Here is a 26,254-nt window from a genome sequence, read left to right as displayed (position 1 = left end):
ACATGCTCAGTAAACTTTCATCCTCTTCTCCCTTCCTTTCCCCACATCCCACACTGCGAGTGGCTTTTAGGCCACCATTATTAGTCATGAAGAATTCCAAGCTCGGAGCAGTTGCTGTGGACGCTTGGACTGACTTGCTGGGAGCATCCTAGCCTCAGTCATCCTGGACATCTGCCTGAGGCCTGCTCATCTTTAAACTCAGCTTTCGTCTTGAACTTGTCTCCGGCTTAGCTCTTGATAAACACCCAGGTGGGCACAGCCAGGCCTGGAGTCCCAAATTCCTCTGTAGACATTGCTCATCTGCAAATACTCTTCACTGTGTAAAGACTTTAGAAAAGGATACCTTGGGTATCAGTGCTGCTTTAGATTTTTTACAGATTTCAACACCATATATTAATTATATTAATTGTTAATTCTTTCCCTGCTTACTTTTTTTTTTTTTTGAGACAGGGTCTCACTCTGTCACCCAGGCTGGATTATGGTGGTGCAATCTCCATGCACTGCAGCCTCTGCCTCCTGGACTCAAGAGATCCTCCCTCCTCAGCCTCCCAAATAGCTGGGACTACAGGCATGTGCCACTACACACAGCTAGTTTTTTTGTGTATCCTTTGTAGAATTGGGGTCTTGCCATGTTGCCCAGGCTATGACTTTTGAAAACATTTTTTGGAAGGATAACATATCTGCAAAAGTATCCAGATCATAAAAGAACAGCCCAGTGAGTTTCCACTAAGTATGTATCCATGTAACCAGCACCCAAATCAAAACACAGAACACTGCCTTCCCTTAGCCCCCTAATAATGCTCCTTCCAGCACCCCCGCCCACCACACACACACACACACACACACACATACACACACACACACACAAGGGCCATCACTGTGCTGACTTTCAGCACCTAGGTCAGTTTCATTTGCTTATGCACTTTATATAAATGGAGTAGTCTTGGGTGTCAGGCTTCCTTCACTCAACATTATGTTGGTGAGCTTTATCCATGGTTTTTGCAGTTAGCAGTAGTTTGGTTATTTTTATATAGTACAGCATGAACATATTTTGTTATATGTATATATCATATTTTATCCACTTTTCTGTTGACGAACATTTGGGTTGCGTCTTAGTTTGGACTACCGTGACACAGTACTGCAGACTGAGTAGCTTAGCAACAACAGAAATTGCTCCTGTAGTCCCAGCTACTTGGGAGGCTGAGGCGGGAGAATCACTTGAACCCAGAAGGCAGAGGTTGCAGTGAGCCAAGATTGCGCTACTGCACTCCAGCCTGGATGACAGAGCAAGACTCTATCTCAAAAAAAAAAAAAAAAAAAAAAAAAAAAAAGAAATGTATTTCTCACAGTTCCAAAGGCTGAAAAGTCAAAGATCCAGTGCTAGCATGGGCAGATTCTGGGGAGGGCCGTCTTCCAGACTTTTGACTTCTCCTTGTATCCTCATATGGCAGGGAAACAGCAAGAGAACTAGCTGGAGTCCCTTTTAAAGGAGCACTAATCCCATTCATAATGCTCTGCTCTCATGACTTAATTATCTTCCAAAGCCTCACCTCCTAATACCGTCACATTGGGATTAGGATTTCAACATACGGAATCGGGGACACAAACATTCGATCCATTGCAGGTTGGTTCTAGTTTGGGATTTCAACAGATAGGTTGTTGATAGGTTGTTGTTAACATTCTAATGCATGTGTAGGGGTGAATATGGGAATTCGTACCTGTTGGGTACTTACTTAGAGGAAGAATCGCTGGTTATGGATTTGTATTAGTCCGTTTTCACGCTGCTAATAAAGACCTACTGGAGACTGTGTAATTTATAAAGGAAAGAGGTTTTATGGACTCACAGTTCCACATGGCTAGGGAGGCCTCACAATTATGGTGGAAGGCAAAGGAGAAACAAAGGCACGTCTTACACGGTGGCAGGCAAGAGCGCTTGTGCAGGGGAACTCCCCTTTATAAAACCATCAGATCTCATGAGACTTATTCAATACCAGGAGAACAGTATAGGGGAAACTGCCCCCATAATTCAATTATCTCCATCTGCCCCTCATCTTGACACGTGGGGATTATTACAATTCAAGGTGAGATTTGGGTGGGGACACAGCCAAACCATATCAGGGTTCTTTGTATGTATATTTCACTTTAGTAGCTGTGCCAAACTGGTGCAGTAGTTTCTCCAGAAGCTCCTGAGGCCATACAGGAGTGAGAGAAGCAAAGACTTCAGCAGCTGCTGAAGGGAAGGAGGATGTAAGGAGGGAAAGAAGACTACGGGTAGAAATCTGAAGCTTGAGACTTTCCTGCAGTTACCCTGACCCAGGAGAGTCCGGGGAATCTTGGAGCCTGTTGGTGGTGATTTGCTCCGCGGTCTGCAGTGGGGAAGGTATTTTCTGGGATCTGGCCTGTGATGAGTGTAGGTGGCTGTTCAGGAACAAAGTATCCAGGGGAGGGAATCCGCCCAGGATCTCAAATATTGAAATGTCAACATGGAGTAATCAGCTGCTCTGCCCACCCTTCCTCCACCTCTGCTCCAGCAGCCACAGCAAATGCCCTGCCTGGGACAGCAACCTGGGGGATGCAGGGTCAGCCCTGACTCATTCTGGGCTGCCTCCTGCCAACTGGCTGGGTAACCTCCTCGGACACATGAATCAGACTTTCTGTGAGTCAGCTACCCGGGGACTGTCGCCTTAAGCAGATGAAGAAAAAAATGTTAGTCAAAGATCATGGGTGGCTATCAGTGGCATTTTAGATGAGTATACAGATGGGTGGACAGATAAACAGTTGTGATATGTGTATAGATATATCACTTATATATATTTGTACAAGTGTATGTGTGTCTGTTTACTATTTTATTAATCACTTACAACTTTTTATAATAGCCAGTGATCTCATGGAAAGTTACCATGAAATGTACTAGGCATAGAGAGGTGCCTACACCTTTACTTGCCTGATTTCATGTGGTTCTCCTGACAACCCAGAAAGGCAGGAGCTGTTGGCCCCATTTTGCAGATAATAAAACTGAAGCTCAGAGAGGTTAATGCACCCACCCAAGGTCACACAGCCACTAAATGACAGATCAGGATTCTAACCCCTTAGTCCTACTCTAAGCCCCCATACTCCTAACCACTGTGCTATACTTCCCACTGGATGCCAAGGCCTGTTTCCAACTCTGCATCTCATTCAATCCTCATACTCAACTACAGGGTTAAGTATTATTAGTTTCCTTTGATTGATGAGGAAACTGAGGCCCAGAGAGGTGAGGTAACCCACCTGAAGACATACAGTAAGTAAGGAGCAGAGCTGGGACTCTGAGATCCCTCTGATACCAGCGTTCTTACTTCAGCCACAGGAAATACAATCTCAGCAAAGCCCAGTACACAACAAGGGCTCAGTAAATACCAAATGAATGAACACAATGCCAGGAGTATTTTAGCAATAACATCATAGGTTAAAAGAGGAAAATTCAAACTGTGATTTTGATGTAGATGGAAAATTGATTTTCACAGTGACGTTCTTTCTTCTTTTGGCGCATATTGGATACTCTGAGCCAGTCACAGTGCTAGGGGCTGGGAGTGCCATGATGAATCTAGAATTCATTCATTCAGTGGCGGCTTGTGGGTGCCTGCTCTGTGCGTGCTGGGAATTATGCTCACTGCAGAGGAACAGGACGGATGAGCATACAGGCAACTAAATGAGAAGGTGTTACTTTCACTGCATAATGTCCTTTTTCATCCTGTCATTCATCTTAAACTACTGGTCCTCGAAATGAACTCAATGAGGCTGAACATAGTTTGAAAAACTCTTTATCTAGACAGGCGTCTGGTTTGGGGGTGGTATTATTGGTGTTTACACATCCCCGTCCAAACAATTGACTGCATCATTTGCTGATGATACTTAGTACACATCAGCCACCACTTTGCTGGTCTTTCATCACTGTCCTCACACACTGACTCCTGGCAAGTGCGTGCAGCTGGCGTAAATGGCCAACAGAATGCTGTCTGAGTGGCGTCCAAGCACCCAGAAGTTGTTGATTTATGTGCTGCTTTCCACCTGTGAGCCTCTGGGATGGACTGGACGTGGCAAACCCATTTCTGGACTAGGCTAGATTCTGTGGGTGTCCTTGTCGGTCAGCCACATTGGCCGAGTTTCTAAAGAATCTACAAGAACTTCCTCCCAGATCTCCATCCCAGAACCAGATCTGAAGTCCAGTCCCAGACTTATTATCTCATAAGCACAATAGTGGCGTGTCCACGAGTCTATGCCATCATTTGTCACTTGTAGTAACTGTCGTGGGTCATCCTCTTCTGAACGACTGCCATTAATTTTTCTTGTCCTTTTGCTTTTCAGCCTCTGTAAGGGACGGACGCTCTATTCAGTTGTGAGGGACGCCAAAATCGTCTTGGATGTCAACAAAACCAGGCAGATTGCTCAAGAAATTGTGAAGGTACTGTCGGCTCTAGGGCCTCCTACCTAAATCTCTGAAAGACCCAGTTTCCCCCAGAGAAGCCCCCCTACCCCAGGACTCCTAAGATTCATGGTTGGATTTCAGACTACCAATCTGGACTTAAAAGAAATTAGACTTGACCTGAAAAATACCAGGCCATGTGTAAGTAAGAATTCTGCCTCGATACGATCTTTAGAAACTATCCACCAATGTTTGGTTTCCATCTGGTGTCTCATCACTATGGTACTTGGACCTATGCAAGGACCAGGGGTCACATACAAGCTATTCAGCCCTCTTGGTTAGGATCCACCATCCCTCGAGTCCTTGAATTCCCATGAGTGGAAACCATCTCTCTCCACTGCTGCTAGGGAAACATCAAATCGTTGGATGTTGTTTTGGATTAAAACAAACAAGAACATTCTGTGTTTTCTGGCAGGTGCCTTATTAGTCAGTTGTACTCAAGCTTTTATTTCTCATTTGGAGGTGTTAGGACTGAGCTACAAGAGGAAATAAAAGATGTGACTGCTCACAAAGGCAAAAAAAAGAAACCACCACAACTCTAGATGTTTGCCCTTGAACGAGGCCTCCGATAGACTCTTCTGTGTGTTCTTAATGAGCAGTTGTGACCATCTCTTTAGGAACTCATTACCTTCTGCAGCAGCATAGGTTAAGTAGATCTGACTATCTAGTCTTGTAGAAGAGTTAGTCTTTAAAGGGGAAGTGGATGCAAATGGTTGGTTGAATTCCTTTCCCTGGGGATCTTTTTGTTTCTTCTTCAGGAGTCAGATGAGCAAATGGGGATGGCCTTTCTGTGGTCTGAGAGTGGCAATGGATTTGTGTCTTGGGGGCCCTGCCTGTTCCCGCTTGCCATGCCTTCCCCGACCTCACCCCCAGGACCCACGGTCAGACCCCAGGCCCTGCCACTGTTGAGTGTGGTCCCATTAGGGAGCCAAGTCTTCAGGACAAGGAATGTGAACTCAAGCCAGGGTGGCAGCAAGCTCTTAGGTTTTTCTCTGGCAACTCCCTGTTCCTTGCTTCTTGCAGGGCATGGGCTACCTCCACGCCAAGGGAATCCTACACAAGGACCTCAAGTCAAAGAACGTCTTCTATGACAATGGCAAAGTGGTCATCACGGACTTTGGACTCTTCAGCATTTCTGGGGTGCTGCAGGCTGGCAGGTGAGAGGTGGTCGGAGGGCCCGGAGAGTTTCCTGACAGATGATGGTCAGGAGGTGGGAAGTTAGTCCAAACGGCTTTAGTGACCTAGACTCAGAGTTGGTCCTGAGGTTGCTGAGCTGAGTGGGTCAGCTGCTCTACCGATGCGGGATGCCAAGGCCGTGCTGTTTCCCCCTGGGGAGGCCAGCACCTTGCTCACCTGTCTTGTCTTTGAGTGTGTGTGATTGGACACAGAGCATCCCCAGACCTTTCAAAGCCCCTACTCTTTAATTTAACTGGAGGACTCTCCTGTAACCCTAAGTAATTCACTTGGAAGTTGAGATCACCCAAGAGGCCTTGCTCAAAGTTTTCTTAGGAATTAATTGATTTTAGTACAGGAAGAGTACAGTTAACAGCAAGGGACTTAAAGTCAGAGGCACCCATGGCCTGACACAGCTCTTCCACTTATTAAATGCGACTTTAATCAAGCCGAACAACGTCTCTGAACTTTAGTTTCCTTGTCTGCAAGAAAAGTGGTAGGTTTGATGATGCCTTCCTCCATCAGTTCTTGTGAGGATAAAATGAGAACACGCATCAAGCATCCACCCAGGGCCCGATGCACCTCAAAAGCTCCACAACGGGTAGCTGCTGCCGAGTTGTTGTAATTAGTATTAATTTGCATATACCTCCCAGTATCACCCAAGAGAATCATTAACCGTCATTAAGTAATTAACTCTCAGCCACTACTCACCCTAGAGCAAGCCGCATTGAGTTGGCCACGTGAAAAGCAGCTTGATCTCAAATAAACAACCCATAATTCAGAAAGTCTACCCTTGTGACTTTTAATTTGGACTGCGCTGTCTCTCTCCCTCTCTCTCTCTTGCTGTCTCTCTCTCGCTCTCTCTCTCTCATTTTAAACCTCTGCATGTTTTTTATAATCCTGCATTTTATAACGGATGGTGCATCTTTCCAGAAAGCCCCACAGTTTCTCTCATTTTACTTCAGTTTCAGCTGCTTTTGAGAACCACTGATTTTTTTTTCTTTTTTTTTGAGGAATGCCCCAGGGACCCGGACAAAGTGAATCTTGTTTGTGTTATACGACACCTTGAATCTGTTATAAGTTGGACCATTTGGAATTTGACAAAACTTCACGTAGCTGTTTCTATGTGATGAGGACCAAACAGGCGCTTCTTTCTTTTTCAGATTTTACTCCACCCAAGAAAGATTAACCATAGTCTACAAAACTATCTGTAGTCCCTAAGATAAGGCAGTAAGTAGGCAGTAAATATACAAATATATCAATAGATACTTGGAGAGAGTCCCTCCAGTTGGAACCCAAGAAGCCTGGGAGGGCAAGACTGTGTAGAATCCCTTCTTCCCTCTGACTCCCCAGCAGCAGTTAAGTTCCTGGTTCACTGGCAGGGAACTCATACCCTTCCCAGTTTCCCAGTTCCCAGGGGAACTACAAGGACGCAATGTTGGGTGACTTCACTGTGAACCCAAGTATTTGCATCAAGACAAGAGGAGGCCCAGTAAGAGTTTTCTCGAACTTGCTTCTGGGCTGTTTTATAAAAAGCAGACATTCTTCCCTCCTGGTGGCATGTCCACACCTCTCTCTTTCTCATCAACAGTGGCTTCTCCCTGAGGTAGAGGAAAGGGGTGCAGGACCTCTGATTTTCTTCCTTTCTGAAGCCACAAGGAGAAGAGGAAGAAAAAGAAATGGAATGGAATGGAATGCCTCGGGCATCCCTTCCTTTAGCTCATTCATGGAGACCCAGTGTCAACCAGGAAGTTAGTTCAACCAAGTCAAGGGCAAGGTGGCTTCTAGTCTCCTTGTCCAGACAGCAGCCCCTCCCACCCCTGCCCCAGCCAGGTTGTCAACACAAACCCAGGGAGTGCCCTCAGCAACATCTCCCAAGAAGAAATTCACATTTCCTGGCCACCCACAAGTAGCCATCAATGACTTCTTGTGCTTTTATCCTTGTTCCAGTTACATATTATTGTGCAATGAACCATCTCAAAACACAGTGGCTTAAAACAAGGTATTGTCATCCCTCATGGTTCTGTGGGTTGACTGGGTTCAGCTGACCTCTTGTGCTCAGTTTGTCCTGTAGGTGCCATCGGATGGGTGGGGGGTGAAGTTGGAGACATCTGAAGGCTTCCACATTCACACAGCTGGGCTGGGCTGGCTGAAACATCTGGGGGCTGATGGGGTCTCTCTCATCTCCCTGCTTTTCCCTCTTCATGCAGCCTCTCTGCTTGACTACATTGGGCTTCCTCACACCATGGCAGTCTCAGGGTAATCAAACTCCTTATGTAGCAACTGGGTTCCACCAAAGCAAGCACGTTGCATACCATGAAGGGAGGTGGAACTCTGGGGTGTCCCATGAATCCCAGGACCTTTCCCAGGTAGTAGATTTGCCTCAATATTTATGAATACTGCCAGTGTAGCTCTAGGGATCCACAGGGTCCCCTCAGGGGTTCAGGTCCATTTACTCCCTCTTGTTCATGAAAAGGCATCTTTAGTAACTGCCCCCGTTGCAGCCTGGAGCCCCCAGTGCAGCTGCCAGAGGCCAGGAGATACCCCTTGAATAAGGGGCATCTATGGCCCTGATCAGCACCCTGGGGGCTGGATTGTAGGAGTGGAGAGAGAAGGGAGCTGGCCAGGCTTTGGGCGTTGCAGGAAGCAGGGCCACTATCTCTCAGGAGATAGGCCTGGAAGTTCCCTCATTCATTACTCACTCAGCCAGTCAGCAAATAATTAGGGAGTGCATGTATTAGTCAGCTTGGGCTGCTATAACACAATACCAGACTCAGGGGTTTAAACAACAGACATTTATTTTCTTACAGTTCTGGAGGCTGAAAGTCCAAAATCAAGGTGCTGGCAAATTTAGTGTCTAGTGAGGGCTCTCTTCCCAGCTTGTAGATGGCCACCTTCTTACTGTGTCCTCATATGGCCTCTTCTCTGTGCACTGAAATAGAGAGAGAGAGGTCTCTGATGTCTTTCCTCTTCTTATAAGAACACCAATCTTATTGGATTAGGGCCTCGGACTTACGATCTCATTTAACATTAATCACCTCCCTATAGGCTTTATCGCTACATACAATCAAATTGGGGGTTAGGGGTTCAACATAATAAATTTGGGGGAGATAAAATTCAGTCTATAATACTTTGAGATAGATTCCAGAAACTTGTTTGTGTTTAACACACACCTGGTTCCCTGATCCTCAGTTTCCTCACCTGTAAAATGGGAGGTTTTGATGATTAAATGGGATAGAGATGTGGAAGGCTTAGTTTAGCATTTTGCTCTTTTTTGTTTGTTTGTTTGTTTGAGACAGGATCTCTTGCTCTGTCACCCAGGCTGGAATGCAGTAGTGCAGTCACAGCTCACTGCAGCCTCAACCTCCGAGGCTCAAGCAATCCTCCTTCCTCATCCTCTCAAGGTCCCGGGCTTACAGGCATGTGCCACCATGCCCAGCTGGGCTTTACTCTTTAATGGTTTTCTCCAGAAATTCTTGTAGAATTGGGTTGAGGTGCCTAGTCCCTGGGGTTTTAAAGACGTGTTCAAACAGATCTCAGCTCTGTCCCTTTGGACAGGTCACCTAAATGTTTTGAGCCTCTGTTTCCTTATCCACAGAACAGGATGATAGCCCTCAGATTGTGGGCTTATGAGGTCTAAGTGGGATGGACAATCTGGCAAACAGTAGGCACTCAGCAGGAGTCACTTGCCTTCCTGCCCTCCCCTCAGTTAGAGCTTGGGGTATGGATAGCCCTTGGTGCCCAGCAGGGAGAGACCCCCCCGCCCACCAAGCCCGAGGCAGGGATGGGGCAGCCCAGTGATGTGAGTGTGTTCTGCACATCCAGACAGACCCCAGCATCCAGCTGTTCTGCCGTTGTCAAGAAAAGGTATCGTTTTAGATGTCAGTGCTGTCATGCCAGCCTCCCAAAGCCTGTTATTAATCATAATAACCATAATGAAGATGATTTGGGTTTGTCATCAGTGGGCCCATCGCCATAGGAATGGGGCACCCCAGGGTGTTAGTGCCAGGCCTGGCTCCCGGCCCCCTACCACACCCACCCCAGGCTGATGGCTCTTGCGTGGTCACCACTCCATCTCCTGCCCTGGCTCCAAAATGCCAGTTCTCTGCTGACCCCATGAGTCAGGAAGAGGTGGCAGGGGTGTTTGCAAAAAGGTGGGAGCAGAGAAGCTTCCCTTTGGCAGGGGCACCCCAACCCACCCCACTTCCAATGGCCCAGTCATTGCAGGAGAATGTTGGCTGGCCTATGCCAAAGACTTTCATGGAGAACATTCCTACTATGGGCTCTAGTCTCAACTCCACTTCTGAGTCCTCAAGATAAAAATACACACACACACATATATACATGTGTAATGATTATGTCCTGTAATTGTGTGTCTCTGGCAGCTGACACAGTCCTGTGCCATGTACTGTCTCATTTTAATCCTTGCAACAGCTCTGTGAAGTACAAATTAATGTGCCCATTTTACAGATAGGAAAATAGAAATTTGGATCTGCTCAAGGTTCCATAGATAGTGAGCAACAAATGGAGCCTTCAACATCTGTGGGTGTTCCTGATTCTAGAAGCAAGAGCTGATTTAACTCTGCCGACTCAAGTGTTTGCTAGTGAGTTTGAGTAGCAGTTTCTAGCACAGGATGTGTTGTATCATGTCTTTTGTGTAGAATGCAGGAGTAAGTCGTGTGTTATTAATCCTGAAACACTGAGATTTGGACCATTTCCTTATTTTGTATAAATTAGAACAGTGATTCTCAACCAGGGCAATTTTTCCCCTCCAGGGGACATTTGATGATGTCTGAAGACATTTTCAGTTGTCATGATTTGGGGAAAGGGGGTGCTAATGGCCCCTAGTGAGTAGAGGCCAGGGATGCTGCTAAACATCCTACAATGCCCAGGACAGCCCCTATGTCCCCCAACAACAAAGAACTGCCCAGACCCAAATGTCAATAGTGCCAAGGCTGAGAAATCCTAAATTAAAACAAATTTAATGGTGTCTGCCTGGCCACATTGCTTTCTGTTGCATGCATGCCAGTCTGCTCCTAGCCTGGGAATGCAGAAGGTGGATGGGTGGTCCAGGGTGGGATACCTGTGGTAAGCCACCATCCAAATGCAATTAAGAATTGTGATTGCAGCAGTTACCCAGCGTTGCTTCCTTTCCTACAGTCCCTGTTTTGGGTTCTACAAAAAGTTAAGTATATCCAAATGGATGCTACCTTCATGCGTAAGATGGAGGGGGGAATGAAAGAGATCTTAAAGAATTGCATGTATGGGACACATCCAGCCCTACCCAGCTAGTGAATGTCACTGCAGCACTGGAACCCTGAGCCCTAAACTCTTGGAGCCTCATTCAGGGATCTTTCTTCCACCCAGTGTTTCTAGAGGTGTAATCTGCAAGTTGATTTGGGGGAGGGAGGATATGAACAAACATTTTCTATTTTAATTTTAATGTGTATTAGAAAATCACTAGTCTCCATTTATGGCCACACTAAAGAGTGACCTATTGAAACATATTTAAGTTAAAAATGCATTTCTTAATATATAATAGTCCAGAACAGTGTTGTCCAATTTGGTGGCCACTAGCCAGATGTGGCTACGTAAATTTAACTTTAATTAAAATGAAAGTTCAGGGCTAGGAGCAGTGGCTCATGCCTATAATTGCAATACTTTGAGAGGCTGAGGCTGGAGGATCGATCCCTTGAGGCCAGGAGTTTGAGAACAGCCTGGGCAACATAGCAAGATCACATAGCAAGACCACATCTCTAAAAAAAATAAAATAAAATTAGCAGGGTGTGGTTGCTCATGCCTGTAATCCCAGCTACTTCATAGGCTGAAGATGGGAGGGTCGCTTGAGGCCAGGAGTTCAAGGCTGCCGTGAGCTACGAGCTCACCTCTGCACTTCAGCCTGGGTGATAGACTGTCTCAGCAGACCTTGTCTCTAAAATTTAAAAAAAAAAAAAATTAAAAGTTTAGTTCTTCAGTTGTAAGCCACATTTCAAGTGCTCAATCGTCATGGTGGTTAGTGGCTGCCACTAACCATATAGAGGATATTTCTGTCATAATGGAAAGTTCTATTGTATAATGCTGCTCTTGAAGGTATTTAGATATGGCAAAAATCATGATTGTTGGATATGAATGAGTGTGTTTGAGGGAGCAGCATGTCACAACTTCTATATCTCAGAAACCCTCTCTAGAAAATCTAGCCAGCCCCAGGTCCCCACAGGGACCTTCATGCTGGAGGCTGTCTTCCTGCATGACCTCACTTTTGATGATGACTTGAGATATGCACCCCCTCTCCCGCTGACTGCTCCATTCCCCTGTGTTAATGAGCCAGTTCCTAGGAGTCTTGAGTCAGTGAAGATCTCAGAGGCGATCTGCTTAGATTTCAGACCCACATGGAAAGCTCTGCCTTGCTAAGGACTTCCAGTGAAAGAAGGGAGCCAGCCTCCTTCCACATCTAAGAATTTACCTAAGGAATAAATTAACGTGGATGAAGGGAGATATTCCCCGTATCTACACAAAGATGTTCTTAGCAGCATTGTTCATAATGGCGGAAGAGCGAACCATCCGCCCAAGGCCCATCAGCAAAGAGTTGGTTGCATACACTTTGATACATAGGATGGGATGATGTGTTCCAATTACACTGGTGTTCTTTAGGGTTCTGGAACACCCAGAATGGGGCCCTTGTTGGAACTTTGTCCTAGCTTCCCCTTCTGCCTAGATATCCTCCTTGTTCACATAGCTGGATCCTTTATGTCACGTAGATCTTAGCTCACAGTTTACCTGCAGTAAGATCCATCTTATCTTTGATGCATCCTCTATTTTAATTATTTGTACAATGCTTATCACGATCTTTAGTTTTTCCTATGTATTGAACTCATTTGTTGTCTCCTTTCCCTATCAAAGTGCAAGCTCCAGGAGGGAAGGGACCTTGTCGGTCTTGTTCTGTGCCAAGCACAGAACCTAGGCATCATAGGTGATAGAAAAACACAATAGATTATCATTATTTGTGGATTCACTGAAATGTATTTGTAATACCCCAAATCAACACTCACAGCACTTTCACAGTTATTCAGGGACATGCAGAGTGGGGAAAAGTTTGAGCTGCTCAATGCACATGTTTCCAGCTTAGGTCAAACAGGAGGATGCTCTGCCTCATTGTTTCAGCCTCATACAGAGAAGCCTTGAGGATGGAGGTTGAGACAGAATGGGCAGCGCGGGGTAGCATAAGAAGCTCTAACTCTGGGGCCAGTTGAATGAGATTTGAATCTCAACTCTGGCACCTGTTAGTAGGGCTGCCTCAGACAAGTCACTTAACACTTCTGAGCCCCATAGTCTATTATGTAAAATAAAACAGAATCTATCAGATAAGTTGTTTTTAGGGGTTAAAATTACAAACTATGTGAGGGATGTGTACATGTGTACATATTTCCCCAGGAGCAATGATTCAGTATTCTGCTAATTCCGTGTTCCAGTGACTTTATAGAACGTAACTGCCATGAATAACAAGAATCCAGTGTCATTGAATGAAGATGGGCAAGAAGGTGGGTGCCTCAGAGGCAATGGAATTCGATGATGGTTTGGGTCCTGAGTGTTTCTCTAGAGAAGCCTTCCCTGCACCTATTACTGGGTCTCGGCCTCCAGTAGGTGGTCAGGCAGTGCTCAATGGGGGAAGCAAGAAGGGCAGCAGAGATGGCTCCAGGGATGTGGGGTCAGTGCCAGGGGGACTGGTCTGCCCTGGGCTATGAAACAGAGTTCATCCTGTGCTTTGCTTCTCCAGGCGGGAGGACAAACTGCGCATCCAGAATGGCTGGCTGTGCCACCTGGCACCAGAGATCATCCGCCAGCTGTCCCCCGACACAGAGGAGGATAAGCTCCCCTTCTCCAAGCACTCTGATGTCTTTGCCCTTGGGTAAGTGGGCCCTGCCCTGGCCATTGAGAGCCACAGCCTGGGCAGAGGGGCACTTCTCAAGTCTTTCAATGCTTTTGGAAGGGCCAGGGTGTACCTGTCTACAGGGCCAAGGTGGCTGGTTTTTGGGTGAGAATGGAGGAACCTGAGTAGGGCACGCTAGAAAGAATGACCCTAACAAACTTGTGTGCCTGGTTTCTAATGGATTATGTGGCTGTAACAAGTTACCCAACTCATTTACTTACTCAATAGCTATTTGCTGGCTGCCTACTATGTGCTAGGATTGTAGCAGATGCAGGGGATACAAGATTCAGTGCTGTCTTAGTTATTACTACATAACAAATTACCCCAAAACTTAGCCACTGAAAACATTTCTTATCTCAAGTTTCTGTGGTCAGGAATTTGAGAGTGGCTTAGCTGAGTGGTTCTGAGTGGGCTTTTATGAGGTTGCAGTCAAGATATTGGCTAGGGCTGTGGTCTCATCTGAAGGCTCAGCAGGCTGGGGATCCACTTCCATGGTGGCCCACTCACACAGCTGTTGGAAGGAGGCCTCAGTTCCACAACCCTTGGGCCTGTGTATAGGTTACTTGAATGACTTCACAACATGGTGGCTACAAGCCTCATTGTCATTTATGATCTAGTCTCAGAAATTTACATATCATTGCTTCTATCATATGCTGTTTGTTAAAAGCAAGTTGCTAAATCCAGTCCACACCTAAGGGGAGAAGAATTAAGCTCTATCTTATACATAATGGAATATCAAAGAATATACTGGACATATTTAAAACCACCAGAGGCCCCTACTCTCTCTTTCTAGTGGAAGGCAGATAAGGAAACATCCAACTTTAGCAAAGTATGATAAATGCTATTCTGAGAATAAACACAGGACTGTGGGAATAAAACAGGAACCAAATCCCATCTGGGAGGTCAGGGAGGGCTTCCAGGAGATAATAATCCTGAGCTTAAGTTAAAGGTTGAGTACAAGGGCAGGGTGAGGTGTTCCAGATCAAAAGAATGTGCAAAAAGGTTCAAAAATAAAAGAGAACACATTGCCCACATGGAAGAATATATAGAAGGGTTGGGGGAGGAAAGGGAGCTGATGGATGAAGAGTCAGGAAAAAAATTAGGCTGGGGGTGGTGAGATAAGAGACGAGAGAGGGAAGCACGGTCAATCCTGCGAGGACTTAAAGGTTGAGTTAAGGACTTAAAGGTTGAGTTAAGGAGTTTTCATTTCATCTTCAGTGCACTAAGCAGCCATTGATGGTTATTAAGCTCTGGGGGAAGGGGGAGTGACATAATCCTAATTTGAGTTTTAGATCAATCAGATCACTGTGGCTGCTGAGTAGAGATTGGAATGAAGAAGGAGAGGATGGGGGCCGGCTGTCCAATACACAGGGAAATGCTGGCAGCCTTCACTGAATCAGAGCCTATGGGTATGAAAGCTGAGAATGGACATCAGAAGCACACATAGGAGGTGGAAGCAATAGAGCTTGATCATGGATTGAATTTGGGTGGTGCCTAGATAGCTGCCTTAAGCAACCAGGTGGAGAGTGGCATCATTCACTAAGGTGGAGACCATGGAGGTGCAGCAGGGTTGGGCATGCCAGGGAGGCAAAGAGGTCAGGTTTAGACACAGTGAGTTTGAGCTATCGTGGAGATGACAAATGGAACCACCAAAACACAGCTGCCTCTACATGACTAGTGTAGAAAACAGGGGTTTAGGACTTGTCAGAAAATAGGTAAGTGCAGCCACAGACAGAATGAGATGTCTTTGGAAGTACAGAAGGAGAAGAAGGGCCCAGGACACAGTGCCAGGATGCAGGGCAGAGTGCCCTGAGAAAATATAGCCAGAAAGGCTTCTAGGCTCCCATGGCCATGCAAATCCTTGCCTAACTTTGTCTACAGGTGGTTGCAAGGGCTGGGGGAGATAACACTGGGGAAGCTGTTTGGGAAAGTTGCAGGCCTGCAGATGAGTGCAATTAGACTTAGCACCACCGAGAGATGTTACAGAGACAGTCTTCCTTGGAAAAGGGCCCCCACCGCGTCCTCACTGAAAAACCCTGAGGAGATATTTCTGGAAGATCAGAATTCTCAACATCTGTTGCTTGGGCCCCTTTAGAGGATGTCAGTTGGCCTGATTATTTTATGCCCAAATCTTTATCTAGTTAGATATTGTTATCTGAAACCAAATTGCAATAATTAAGTTGGTATAGTTTAGTGTAAATTTAGCAAAAGAAAAAAAAATGTGATTAACAAAATGTACCAGAATAATTGGTTTTCTGCTGGAGTTTTCATCTTCAGCAAATCTTTTTTCCTTAAAGTGAGTTTCTCTTGAAAGTTGGGTTTCAAAGGAAGTTTTAATGAGGCTTTTATTTCTGACACTGCTGAATTCCGAAGGACCCGGCGCTCTGGTTTCCTGCCAATTAGGTGCATCCTGTTGCTTGGGAACCTCGTGCTCAGAAATGACTTAGAACAAAAATGAACTTTTTAAAGAGGATTGAGCACTGTGTTAAGCCTTTTAGGTGCACTGTCTCACAATTTTTACGAGCACCCTTCAAAGCAGATACCATGTTGCTCCCAACTGACAGGTGAGAATACTGAGGCTTCAGATGGCTTAGTGACATGCCTTACAGTGATGAATGATGGTGCTGAGATTCACCTGGAATATCCTGTACTCTAGAGTTGGAGCTTTTAACCATAGAGCCCGGATGGGTTTGGGATTTATTTTGCCACTCAAAGTCCTATTTCTCTCAACTGTAAATCAAGGATAATAAATCCATTGAGGTGTTCTAAGAATTGAGTGAGAAAACATTTGTAAGGTACCCAGCACAGGGAATAACTCAAAACACCCTTCCCCCTTTCACATGAGTGGTGGATGAGTCTGTCTATGCCTCCTTCACCAACCACAAGCTCACACCTCCCAAATTGTGCACTTTCCTGATTACAAAGGACTCTTAAATAGGATGGAGTCTAAGCTTCCTAGGATAGCACGTTGGCCAGTGGCACCGTCTTGGAGTTAGATGGACTAAGTTCAGCTTCTGGCTGCCCTTCTTGTTTGCTGTGTTATCTTGGGAAAGACACACAACCTTCAGGGCATCAGTTTCCTCATCTATGAAAGGGGGATACTATTAATAATAATGCCTCCTGTTTTAAAATGTAGGTTTTGTTATTATTCAGGCAGCATGAGGCCAACAGTAGCCTTTGAAAAGATGGTTTGTTACTCACAGTTCCCAGAGGGGGTGTGCCACACCATGCAGTGTCCACAGGGGGCAGCACCAGGGTCGGTCTGGAGGCAGAGGAAATGTGAGGAAAACATTGGGAAGAGCCTTTGTTGTGGCTCCTGGGAAGGAGCAGGAGAGGCAGGGCAAGAAGGCTTAGGATTGGCTTGTTTGAATGATTTCAGCAGGCTCTGGCATATAGGGGCTGGGGAATACTGGCCTGGAACTTGAATGCCCAATTAAGGAGGTAGTTGGCAGTATGAGTGTGAGCTCTGGATTATCTGATTAGCCTGTGGAAGCTGTGCTCACAGGTGAGCGCTTTACTATTTCCAGGAATTGGCTGTTCCTGGAAGGGGCAGACCCTCCAGGGTCAGCAGAGTCCCAAGTAGTCAAAGCATCAGAATAAAAAGACATGCTGAATAGACCCCCCTCCGCAAAAAAACTTAGAATAGTGCCTAGTGCAGAGTAAAACCTCAATAAGCATTATTATTTATTATAACTTGTGCTCAAAGCGCTGAGATCTGTCCCCATGGTACAGCTCAGTGACACCCTAGCATCATGTTTCATCCACTGCGGTCCTCACTGCTATTCACGCTTCACAGCATCATTTAGGCACCACCTGGCCCATCACCCTATTCATGGCACATGCTACTCACTAGAGCAATCCTTTCTCCATTAATTACAATGTCACGATTTATGAAGCAGAAAATAATGTGGTAAATCCCTCTAGAATAATCCTAGCATGGATTTGTTTTGGCATTCGGAGTCCCAGATAAACATCCTTCCACTGTGATGTTATCATTATTCTCATTTATCGGGTAAGAAAACCTGCATTTGGAGAAGTGAAGTGACATACCAGGAAACCTACCCTGTTATACTACTAGTATAAATAAAATCAGGACTTGAACCCAAGTCACTCGCAAACCTCTTTTTTTCTTTCTACCATTCCGCAGGATGGTTTATACTTAGGAAAAAAAGAACGAGTATAAAAGAAAAAAAATCCTAACCTGTCACCCAGAGTTAGTTATTTTCAACATTTTGCTATGCTTTACTTTATTCTCTTGTTCATATATATTTATAATGGTTTTTTAAAAAGCAATATCAAACCTTACATACAGTCTCATATCCTGCTTTTTTTTTACCTAAGGTTATATATTGAGCATTTTTTATGTCAGCAAAATTTATTTGAAATGTTTTAATAATAATACAGCATTTCATTTTATTTTATGGATTTACCATAATGCATATAACCAATTCCTCTTACTGGACAATTGTGTTATTTTTACTTTTTTCAATATTATATATAATGCTCTAGAGAATATCCTTATAAATAAATTTTTGTATCCCTCATTATTTATTTGCAATGATTTCCTAGAATCATTGCAAGTAGAATCAGGGACAGAGATCCTAACCACATTATATTTAACTATTCATTAGAAGATATCCTGGGATAAACATGACTTCTAAGACATTAAGAAAGCTTTAGGTGTGTCCCACATGGCAAAATACCAACCCCATGAGGAAGAAACTGGGGAGAATGGGTGCCAGGAGACTGGCTGGGCGGGTGTGTGCTAATAATGGAGGTACAAGGTTGCAAGTGACACACCACACCAACACCCCTTTAACAACGTCTGCCAACAGCACAATCTGGTATGAACTCCACGCCAGGGAATGGCCTTTCAAGACCCAACCAGCAGAGGCAATAATCTGGCAAATGGGCACAGGCATGAAACCCAACCTCAGCCAGATTGGCATGGGAAAAGAAATCTCGGTAAGTCCCAAGATAGGGCCAGACTTGGGGGATGAGGGGAGACACAGACACAGTCATGGGCCTTCTTTTTATTATGTGTTAAGGTTACAAATGCTTTCCCATAGAGTGACCAAAAAAATATGCATTGCAACCTTGTCAGGTAGCAGTTTGAAGCTTCAAAGGCAAGGCTGCTGCACTGTGCCTGCAATTTCAGGTACCTGCCACCAGGGGCACAGTAACACGTGGTCAGGTTTTTCCTAGCTATGGGTTGCTGAGTTAGGTAGAACCAATATATCCCTCTTTTTCTGGTATTTTTAAAAGATATGAATTAAAACATCACAAATATTAATGGTTCTAATTTTATTTGCATCTACATAATAATTGTAAGGCATTATCTAACTTAGAACAAGACATACAGAAACAGAGGAGCCTGGGTATATATTAACAATCTTCCTCTAAAACACAGCAGGAGGAATCCTCTCTTTTGATCAGAAGACACATAAGTCAGAGAAGGAGTAATTATGTGATATGTTTCTAAAGATTACCTGCACCTAGGTGATGAAGAGATTACTAAAAGTAACTTTTCTCCTCTGACTTTGAAGGGCTCTTATAGTATTGAGATATGGATGGAGACCCCAGGTTTCCCTTTTGTCCCTTCTCTTAAGAAAAATGTCAAGAAACTGGGAAGTATTGTTGATCTCAGTGTATCCTAGACCTTCTAGAATAGAGCTTACCTGGTTGTTATTTGGGCTCAGAAAGTACATGGGAAGAAGGATGGATGGATGGTAAATGGATGGATGGATGGATGGATGGATGGATGGATGGATGGATAATGAAGGATGAAGAATGAATGAGTGAATTGGCATAGATGGGTGGATATATAGATGCATGCATGATGGGCGGATGAGTGGATGAATGGATGGATGGATCATATATGGGTGGATGGATGGATGAAGGATGGAAGAGTGAATTGATATGGATGGGTAGATGTGTAGATACGTGCCAGATGGATGGATGGATGGATGGATGGATGGATGGATGGATGATGGAGGAATATGGAAATGGGGCAGATTTGTGGACAAATTGGCAGATCAAATGTGATGCCAAAGAGTAATCAAGAAATCACCATTTATGTGTAATCACCACACATTGGTTTCATTTAGGACATTCTTCTCTTCTGCTGGGCCTTTGAACAAGAAGAGAGACCTACCTTCACCAAGCTCATGGACATGCTGGAGAAACTGCCAAAGCGAAACCGCCGCCTGTCTCACCCTGGACATTTCTGGAAGTCTGCAGAGTAGGTTTTCTCCCTTAGCATCTCTCCCCACTGCCTTGTCCTCTGCCCTTTGTCACCTTTTTGATCCCCTCTGCATCTTTTTTACTCCTCTCCCAAGAAGCTCCTATCCATGTGCCCACCCTTCGGCAACCACCCTTCCCTCCTAGGTTTCTGTTCAGTGGAATCTGTTTTGGGGTTTGGGTCCTGGATTCTGTCCTATGGGTCTTCGTTCGGGTAGCTACCCTGGGTTTCTCATTGCTTATCTCTTCCTGATGAAGATCGATGCCCCGATGAGTCTGAGCATCATGCAGTGAGGTGATGCCTGAATCTGCCAAGCCCTCCATATGTCAGGTATTCAGAGTACCCCTCCACAAGGCCCAGCTTTCTGGAACTCTTCCTTATGGGCCAGCAGCCTGCCCCTCTCATGGCAGATCACAGCTTCCAGCATTCTCTATTGCATGAATGCCAGAGCAGGAAAGGCTCTGAGCTTCTTACCAGAAGTATCTCTGGCTTCCTCATAAGAGGCTCCAGACCATGCCCCTCCCCCTTGTTTCTGGCTGGAGATCAGTAGCTCTATCTGAGATAATGAGTGTGGAATCTCTTTCTGGGACCTCCCTCACCAGCCCCAGCTTCCATGACTGAGTTCTCTAGAAGGTAAAAGTGAGACAGGCCCAGATGAGGCTACTGAGGGCCCCCCATGGCTCTGCCAGTTGCTCCCAGGTATTCATGGTTGGCACACTCACACAGACATTCTCAGGTACTCACACTCATGCAGCCACAGGAGCAGTACTTAAAAACATACCTCTATACAAATTCATTCACACACAGCCGCACTCAGATCTGTACTCACACATGTCCATATACAAAAACATTCCATGAATACACACCCCTACACGGAAGCCTGCATACATAGGCAGACTCAGACACATACACACACAGGTACACAATCACATTACATGCTACATGAAGATGTGTATATACACACTTGCACTGCCATGGCTTACCCACTAAAGACAAGCAGTACCCACAGATGCAGATACTCCCACCTGTGTGTGTGGTGTACCACAGCCACTGTCAGAGTCTTCCCATGGAGTTCCCCAAGGCAGCGTCCTGAAAAGCAGATGTCCCCAGGGGCTGTGGACATTAGGAGGCTCTTTTTGACTCCCTTCCCCTGCCATTTGAGCTTGCTGAACCTGAAGGATGGAATCTCTTCTTTCCCCAGGGGCTTCTCCTTTCCCCAGACCACTGGAAGGAGCATAAACTTTACAGACAGACATAGATTGGAATTCCCACTCCACTGCGTAATAGCTCTGTGGTCTTGGGCACATCACTTGGCCTCTCTGAGCTACAGTTGCATGCTCTGAAAGGTGAGGGCAGTGAAACTGCTCTAGCAGAAATGCTGTGCAAGTCCCATGTGGCCACGTGTAGAGCACCTGGGTAGCAGGTGCCTCTCACATAGCAGGCACTCACTGTAGCTCAGCTGCTGTCATCTGCCAAGAGGGAGACCGAGCCCTATTGTGGCAGCCTGGCAGGATGTACAATGGACTGGATATGAAAACAGACAGAAGGAAGCTTTAACAAGCAAAAACTCTGCCCAGCTAAAGGAGTGCTGGCAAGTTCGAGAATTAGTGTTGGAGCTCCAGGCAGGACCCAGCAGTTCAACTAAAGAGAGGGACTTAAAGCTTACTGGTTGGAGGCAAAGGCAGGAGGTTCCTTTTTCTATATTTTATTGTGGAGTTGGGCTGGAAAAAAAAAAAAAAAAAACACAGGACCAGAAACCCTGTGGTCTAGCAGAATGGGATGCTGGGTTCAGTGGAATTTTCCATTCATTCCCTCTTCCATTCATTCCTTTTTTTTTTTTATTCGGCCCATGTGTACTGAACATCTTTTATGTGCTAGACACTGTTCTAAGAGTGAGAATACAGCAGTCAACAAAATAAATGAGTTCCTTTTGCTGCAGTGGACAGCAAAGTCTGCCCATAGCAGGAGGCTGCAGTGTGGATCCCATTCCCACGCCCTCTTCCTGCCTCTCTAGCTGTTACAGAGCTTTATCCCAGCCCCACACACTAGATGACCATTCCTAGTCCATGCCTAAGTGGGAAAAATTCTGGGTTCAAATCCTGACCCTGCTGCTTCCTGGCAGTGTGCCCTTGGGCAAAACACTTAACCTCTCTGAGCCTCAGTGTTTTCATCTGTGAAATTGTATGATTCCATCATAGAAGTTCGTCTCTGATTATTTTCATCTTTGAAAATATTCGTAGCCTATATTGCAGGCTCATCTCAGGCTTAAATGGGATGAGGTGTGTGTGGCACTTGGTGCAGAGCCCAGCATATAGTAAGAACTCAGTTAGCAGAAATCTCTTCCACGTCTTCTTGCAGAAGACAGGAACAGTTCATCTCAAGCCACCTGGCCCTCTGAGAGGGTGCTCATTCACAACGGATGATATCATCATAGCCTTGTGACCTCTCGCTGCTCTCTCCCTTCTCTCCCCACTCCAGGCTGTGACCTTTGGACTTCGGGACGGCACCCAGCTGCCTGGGCTCCCGTCACCTCTCCCTCCCTACTCTGTCCTCTGCCAGCTCAGGAGGCCAGAGACTCAGCATCAGAGGGCACCCACCCCGACCGACCTGGGAGCACTGGACAACTGCTCGGCGGCCTCCCTGCACCTCAGACCTGAGCCCTTTTCCTCGGGCAGTGTTGGGGACCCCCGAGCTAGGACTGAACCGGACCAGCCAGGGTGATGCATTATTGATCAGTGCGGCCCAGGGGACAGCACAAATGAGAGCACTGCAGGCTGCATGTGGTGCCTTTGGGCTATGGGACTAGGACAGGAGACCCCACGTGGGCAGGCTCACAGACGGGGCTATGTGTGTGTGTGTGTCTGTGTTTGACGTTGTTCACTCTTGTTTCACCTTGACAAGCAAGAGCCAGACTGTCCCAATGATGGGGCACCCCTCAGTTCTGTCTGTGTGTGGTGGGTTCCAGCTGTGCCATCTGGGAAGCTAAGAGAAGGGTACAGAGCCGAGTGGCAGCTTAGTCAAGGCTACTGAGCCAAGATCGAGTAGGGAAGGTCGAGAGTGGCTAAGCTCGTTCCTTTGGAAATACCTGTTTTCAGACACCCCAACCCAAGCCTGTCATGGCGTGTGGCACCTTTGCATAGAGCTCTGAAGTACAGTAGGAAGGTTAGAATGTCTTTTGAGTTCTGGGTCTCTCTGGGGGACCTATTCCCCCATTTCTGCTGTTTTTTCCTGTTCTCTGAGAGTAGCATCCCTTTTCGCCTCACTGCCCCCACCTCCTTGCCATTTGGAAAGCCAAGATGATGTCTGAGGGGCTGCTTAGAGCTCACCGTCATTCAGGGCACCCTCTGAAGTCTGGTCCCTGAGAAAATCAGGGCTCTGGGCAGGGAGTTCTAGGACATTCCTTTTCTTCCTTCTTCTCTGCTACTCACACCAGTGAAGCTTATTCCCCCACCAAGGTGGATGCGGGTCCTTGGGATACGTTTATGTTGGGTTATGTGGTTGTACCTATGATAACACATTTGCGAAAGATATCCCTGCCTGTCACCCTTAAGGAGTCCTGTTGGGGGAGCACAAAGGGAGGATGTTTGTTACAGTTCTGCGTTCTTCGCTCTAGCCTGGTGCGGGGTCCTCAAGTGGCTTCCCCGTCGGAAGCCTGTGTCCCTCACCTGTGTGTGTTCCCTCAGTGCCCCACCTTCCCTCCCTCCTCTTGATCCCAACCTGGGCCGGCGACTCTTCCTGACCATGTTGGGGAAGCCCCTGGTGTTCTGTAGGAAGGATGCCGAGAGCAGGCTGGACATGCAGATGGGAGAGGAGAGCCTCTGGGTCATTTGCCCATGTTTTCAAAGCCCTGACCCCCTGGATGTGACCTGGCACAAAAGAGAAATGTGTCCCCAAGCAGAGCAATAACAGGAGTATCTGGGCAGTGAACAGGAAGCCCAGGGCGGCCACAGCCCCTCTGTATTTCCTGGGTACTACCTGGGCCTTAGTTTTCTTGTAGCTACTATCTATCCAGGCATCTCCCTCCTAGAGAGCCAGAGAGAGGAACTGGAACTTCAAAAACCCTGCCTGATCTTACTTTCAAAATCCAAATAGACCTATGGGGATCTCTTCCCCACCTTGTGTGGCTCCCAGACTGGTTCATGCTCTGGGGGCCAAACCTGCTTCCAAACCGGGAAGAATGGTGAGACCAGTCATGCTTCCCAGGAGCCTGGCTACAGGAAACCCCTGTGTTTCCCAAAGGGCCCTCCTGAATTGCCTTTCCAACTCTCCCAGCTTACTGGGACTAGAGGACTAAAGACCCCGGCTTGGGCTGCTCCTGAGTGGACACTGCTCTTCTGGGGACATCTATGGCTCTTGGCTTGACGACGTGTGTGTGTCTTGGAGGCATTTTATACATGTTTGCTTGAGCCCCAGCCACTCCGGGGTTGCTGGGGATGGCTCTTGTCAATGGACACCTCCCCATCCCAACACAACACTCTGTGTCCCAGCCCTGGGCCTGGACTTGCACCTGTCTTGGCTCTGCCCAGCAGCCTACTGAGTGCCTGAAACCCAACCACTCACTTCTCTTCCATCACACCAGGACTTCTTGGGTCCACGGGCTCCAGTCCTTGTCATGTTCCCTTGTGCCGAGAGACAGGATATGAGGAAGGGAAGAGGCAGCCAGGGTCTACTACCCTGCAGCTGAAATGTCCACAAGAACTGGCACCTTCTCACTCTTGCCTCTCCCATTTCCAGAATTAGCTAAAATGTCCAGCCACAGCCTTTGCAAGGCCTAGCATGGTCTCCAACAGCTGATTTTTCCATTCATTCATGAGCACCAGTTTGGGATTAAGGACAGGGCCTGAGTGATCCAGGGGGAAAACCCAGCCCTTTGTGGAACAGGCTACCTTGGGTCCATCCCTGAATCTGTGTCACTTGCTCTTGACTTCTCGATCTTTCCCCACTTCACTACTCTGTCCCCACCTGCATTGGTCTCTGCTGCAGCCAGGCCAGGCTCCTGGCCTTCAGTCCCTTCCTGACACCCCTACCCTGTCCCCTCTACACTGCCCTGACTTGTTGAGAAACCAGCTTTAATTTGCACACATTTAAATCCAGGAAGAACCAAACCACTGCTTTCCCCGCTGGCTTCCATCTTTATTCACTGATGAAGTTTTGGGAGGAGGTTATATTCATCTTACGCAGGGAGGAAAAAAAAAAAAAAGGAAAGAGGTTGTATATTTTCACATCATAATTACCAGCCTCACCTGCAACTCATTCTATACAATCCACACAACCAAGATTTGTGTGTTTGCCCTTGTCCCATCACAGCTGCACGCAGGTGCCCTGTACACATAAGTCACTGACTCAACAGCGAGTTGTTCCAGTCTGTCTTGCTTTTAGCAAACCCTCATATACATGGGCTTCCCAAGGGGACCAGTCCACAGGGTGAAGATTCACCAGGAAGCCTTGGCTTTGCAGAGAGAAACATCTCAGCTTTCTTTAAAGGGCATGTGGATTTGCACATAAATTTCACCCAACTCTTCCAGGATACAGATTGTTCATAAAACCAAGGAGCTTCCTTCTTGGCCTCCTGTGGGAGGACATGCCCCGTGTGTCCCCCTCCCCAGAGCCAATCTGGAAACCCAAAGTCATTACTTAGATCCATTTTGTCCTGGTATTCCTTTTACTGATCAAAGAGAAAGTTTTCATCTTGCCATGGACCCCCCATCCTCACCCCATCCACTTGTCTCCACAGCTACCTTGGATTGTCAGTCAATAGAAGCCCTTGACTGATATTGATCACTAGACTTTTGTATCCAGGGAACCTAGTTCTTCCCTTTTTCTCACCTCCCATGCCATATACACACAACATGCCCCTCCCCACAAACACACAAAACCAGCCTTATCTCACCTTCCACCATTCCCATCCCCAGCTACAGCTGATCATCAAAGGCAAACAGAGGAAGTAGTAGACACAGCGCTCAGGCCAATCATTATCTTGAGAAATCTAAACCCGGGGCTGGCAGGCTATGCCCCATAGGCCATATCCAGCCTGCCAAATGGTTTTTACATGTTTTAATTGAGGAAAAGTCAAAAGAATAATATTTCATGACATGAAAATTCTGTAACATTCAAATTTCATGTCAATAAACAAAATGTTATCAGAGCACAATCACCTCTCCATTTACACAACCATGGCCGCTTCTATGCAACTGTGACGGAGCCGGCTATTTGCAACAGAGACGATGTGGCCCACACAGTCAAAAACATTTACAATCTGGCCCTTTCGTAACTTTGCTAGCCTTTGATAGAGAGGATTGGATATATGGCTGTCAGGGGAGGAACAGGAGCCTTTGATAGAGAGGGTTGGATATGGCTGTCAGGGGAGGAACAGGAAGTTGGAGGGGGAGAGAACTTGTTTCAGCGGAAGAAGGACAGCTTGCCCCAAGATGCAGTGGGCTGCCTCAGGAAG

At 46.4% G+C, this 26,254-nt stretch overlaps 1 protein-coding gene across 4 annotated transcripts in view; it reads left to right on the top strand.

The window, feature by feature from the left end:
• Nucleotides 1-25,871, top strand: part of KSR2 (kinase suppressor of ras 2) — a 505,691-nt gene extending 479,820 nt beyond the window's left edge. For 3 of the 4 annotated variants that reach the window (XM_030821474.1, XM_030821473.1, XM_030821476.1), the window contains 6 exons: nucleotides 4,345-4,441; nucleotides 5,486-5,619; nucleotides 13,410-13,541; nucleotides 18,398-18,527; nucleotides 19,670-19,803; nucleotides 22,282-25,871. In XM_030821474.1, coding sequence (XP_030677334.1) covers nucleotides 4,345-4,441; nucleotides 5,486-5,619; nucleotides 13,410-13,541; nucleotides 18,398-18,527; nucleotides 19,670-19,803; nucleotides 22,282-22,288 — 634 coding nt within the window. In that variant the 3' untranslated portion in view covers nucleotides 22,289-25,871. Of the gene's footprint in view, nucleotides 1-4,344; nucleotides 4,442-5,485; nucleotides 5,620-13,409; nucleotides 13,542-18,397; nucleotides 18,528-19,669; nucleotides 19,925-22,281 lie in introns of those variants that run through there. The other variant, XM_030821475.1, reaches the window with a different exon arrangement.
• Nucleotides 25,872-26,254: the final 383 nt, after the last annotated feature.

This window comes from Nomascus leucogenys, chromosome 10 (genome assembly GCF_006542625.1).
Source record: "Nomascus leucogenys isolate Asia chromosome 10, Asia_NLE_v1, whole genome shotgun sequence".
NCBI classification, from domain to species: domain Eukaryota; kingdom Metazoa; phylum Chordata; class Mammalia; order Primates; family Hylobatidae; genus Nomascus; species Nomascus leucogenys.
The sequence above is the reverse complement of the archived record's forward strand: the minus strand, read 5'-3'. Positions and strand labels throughout refer to the sequence as shown.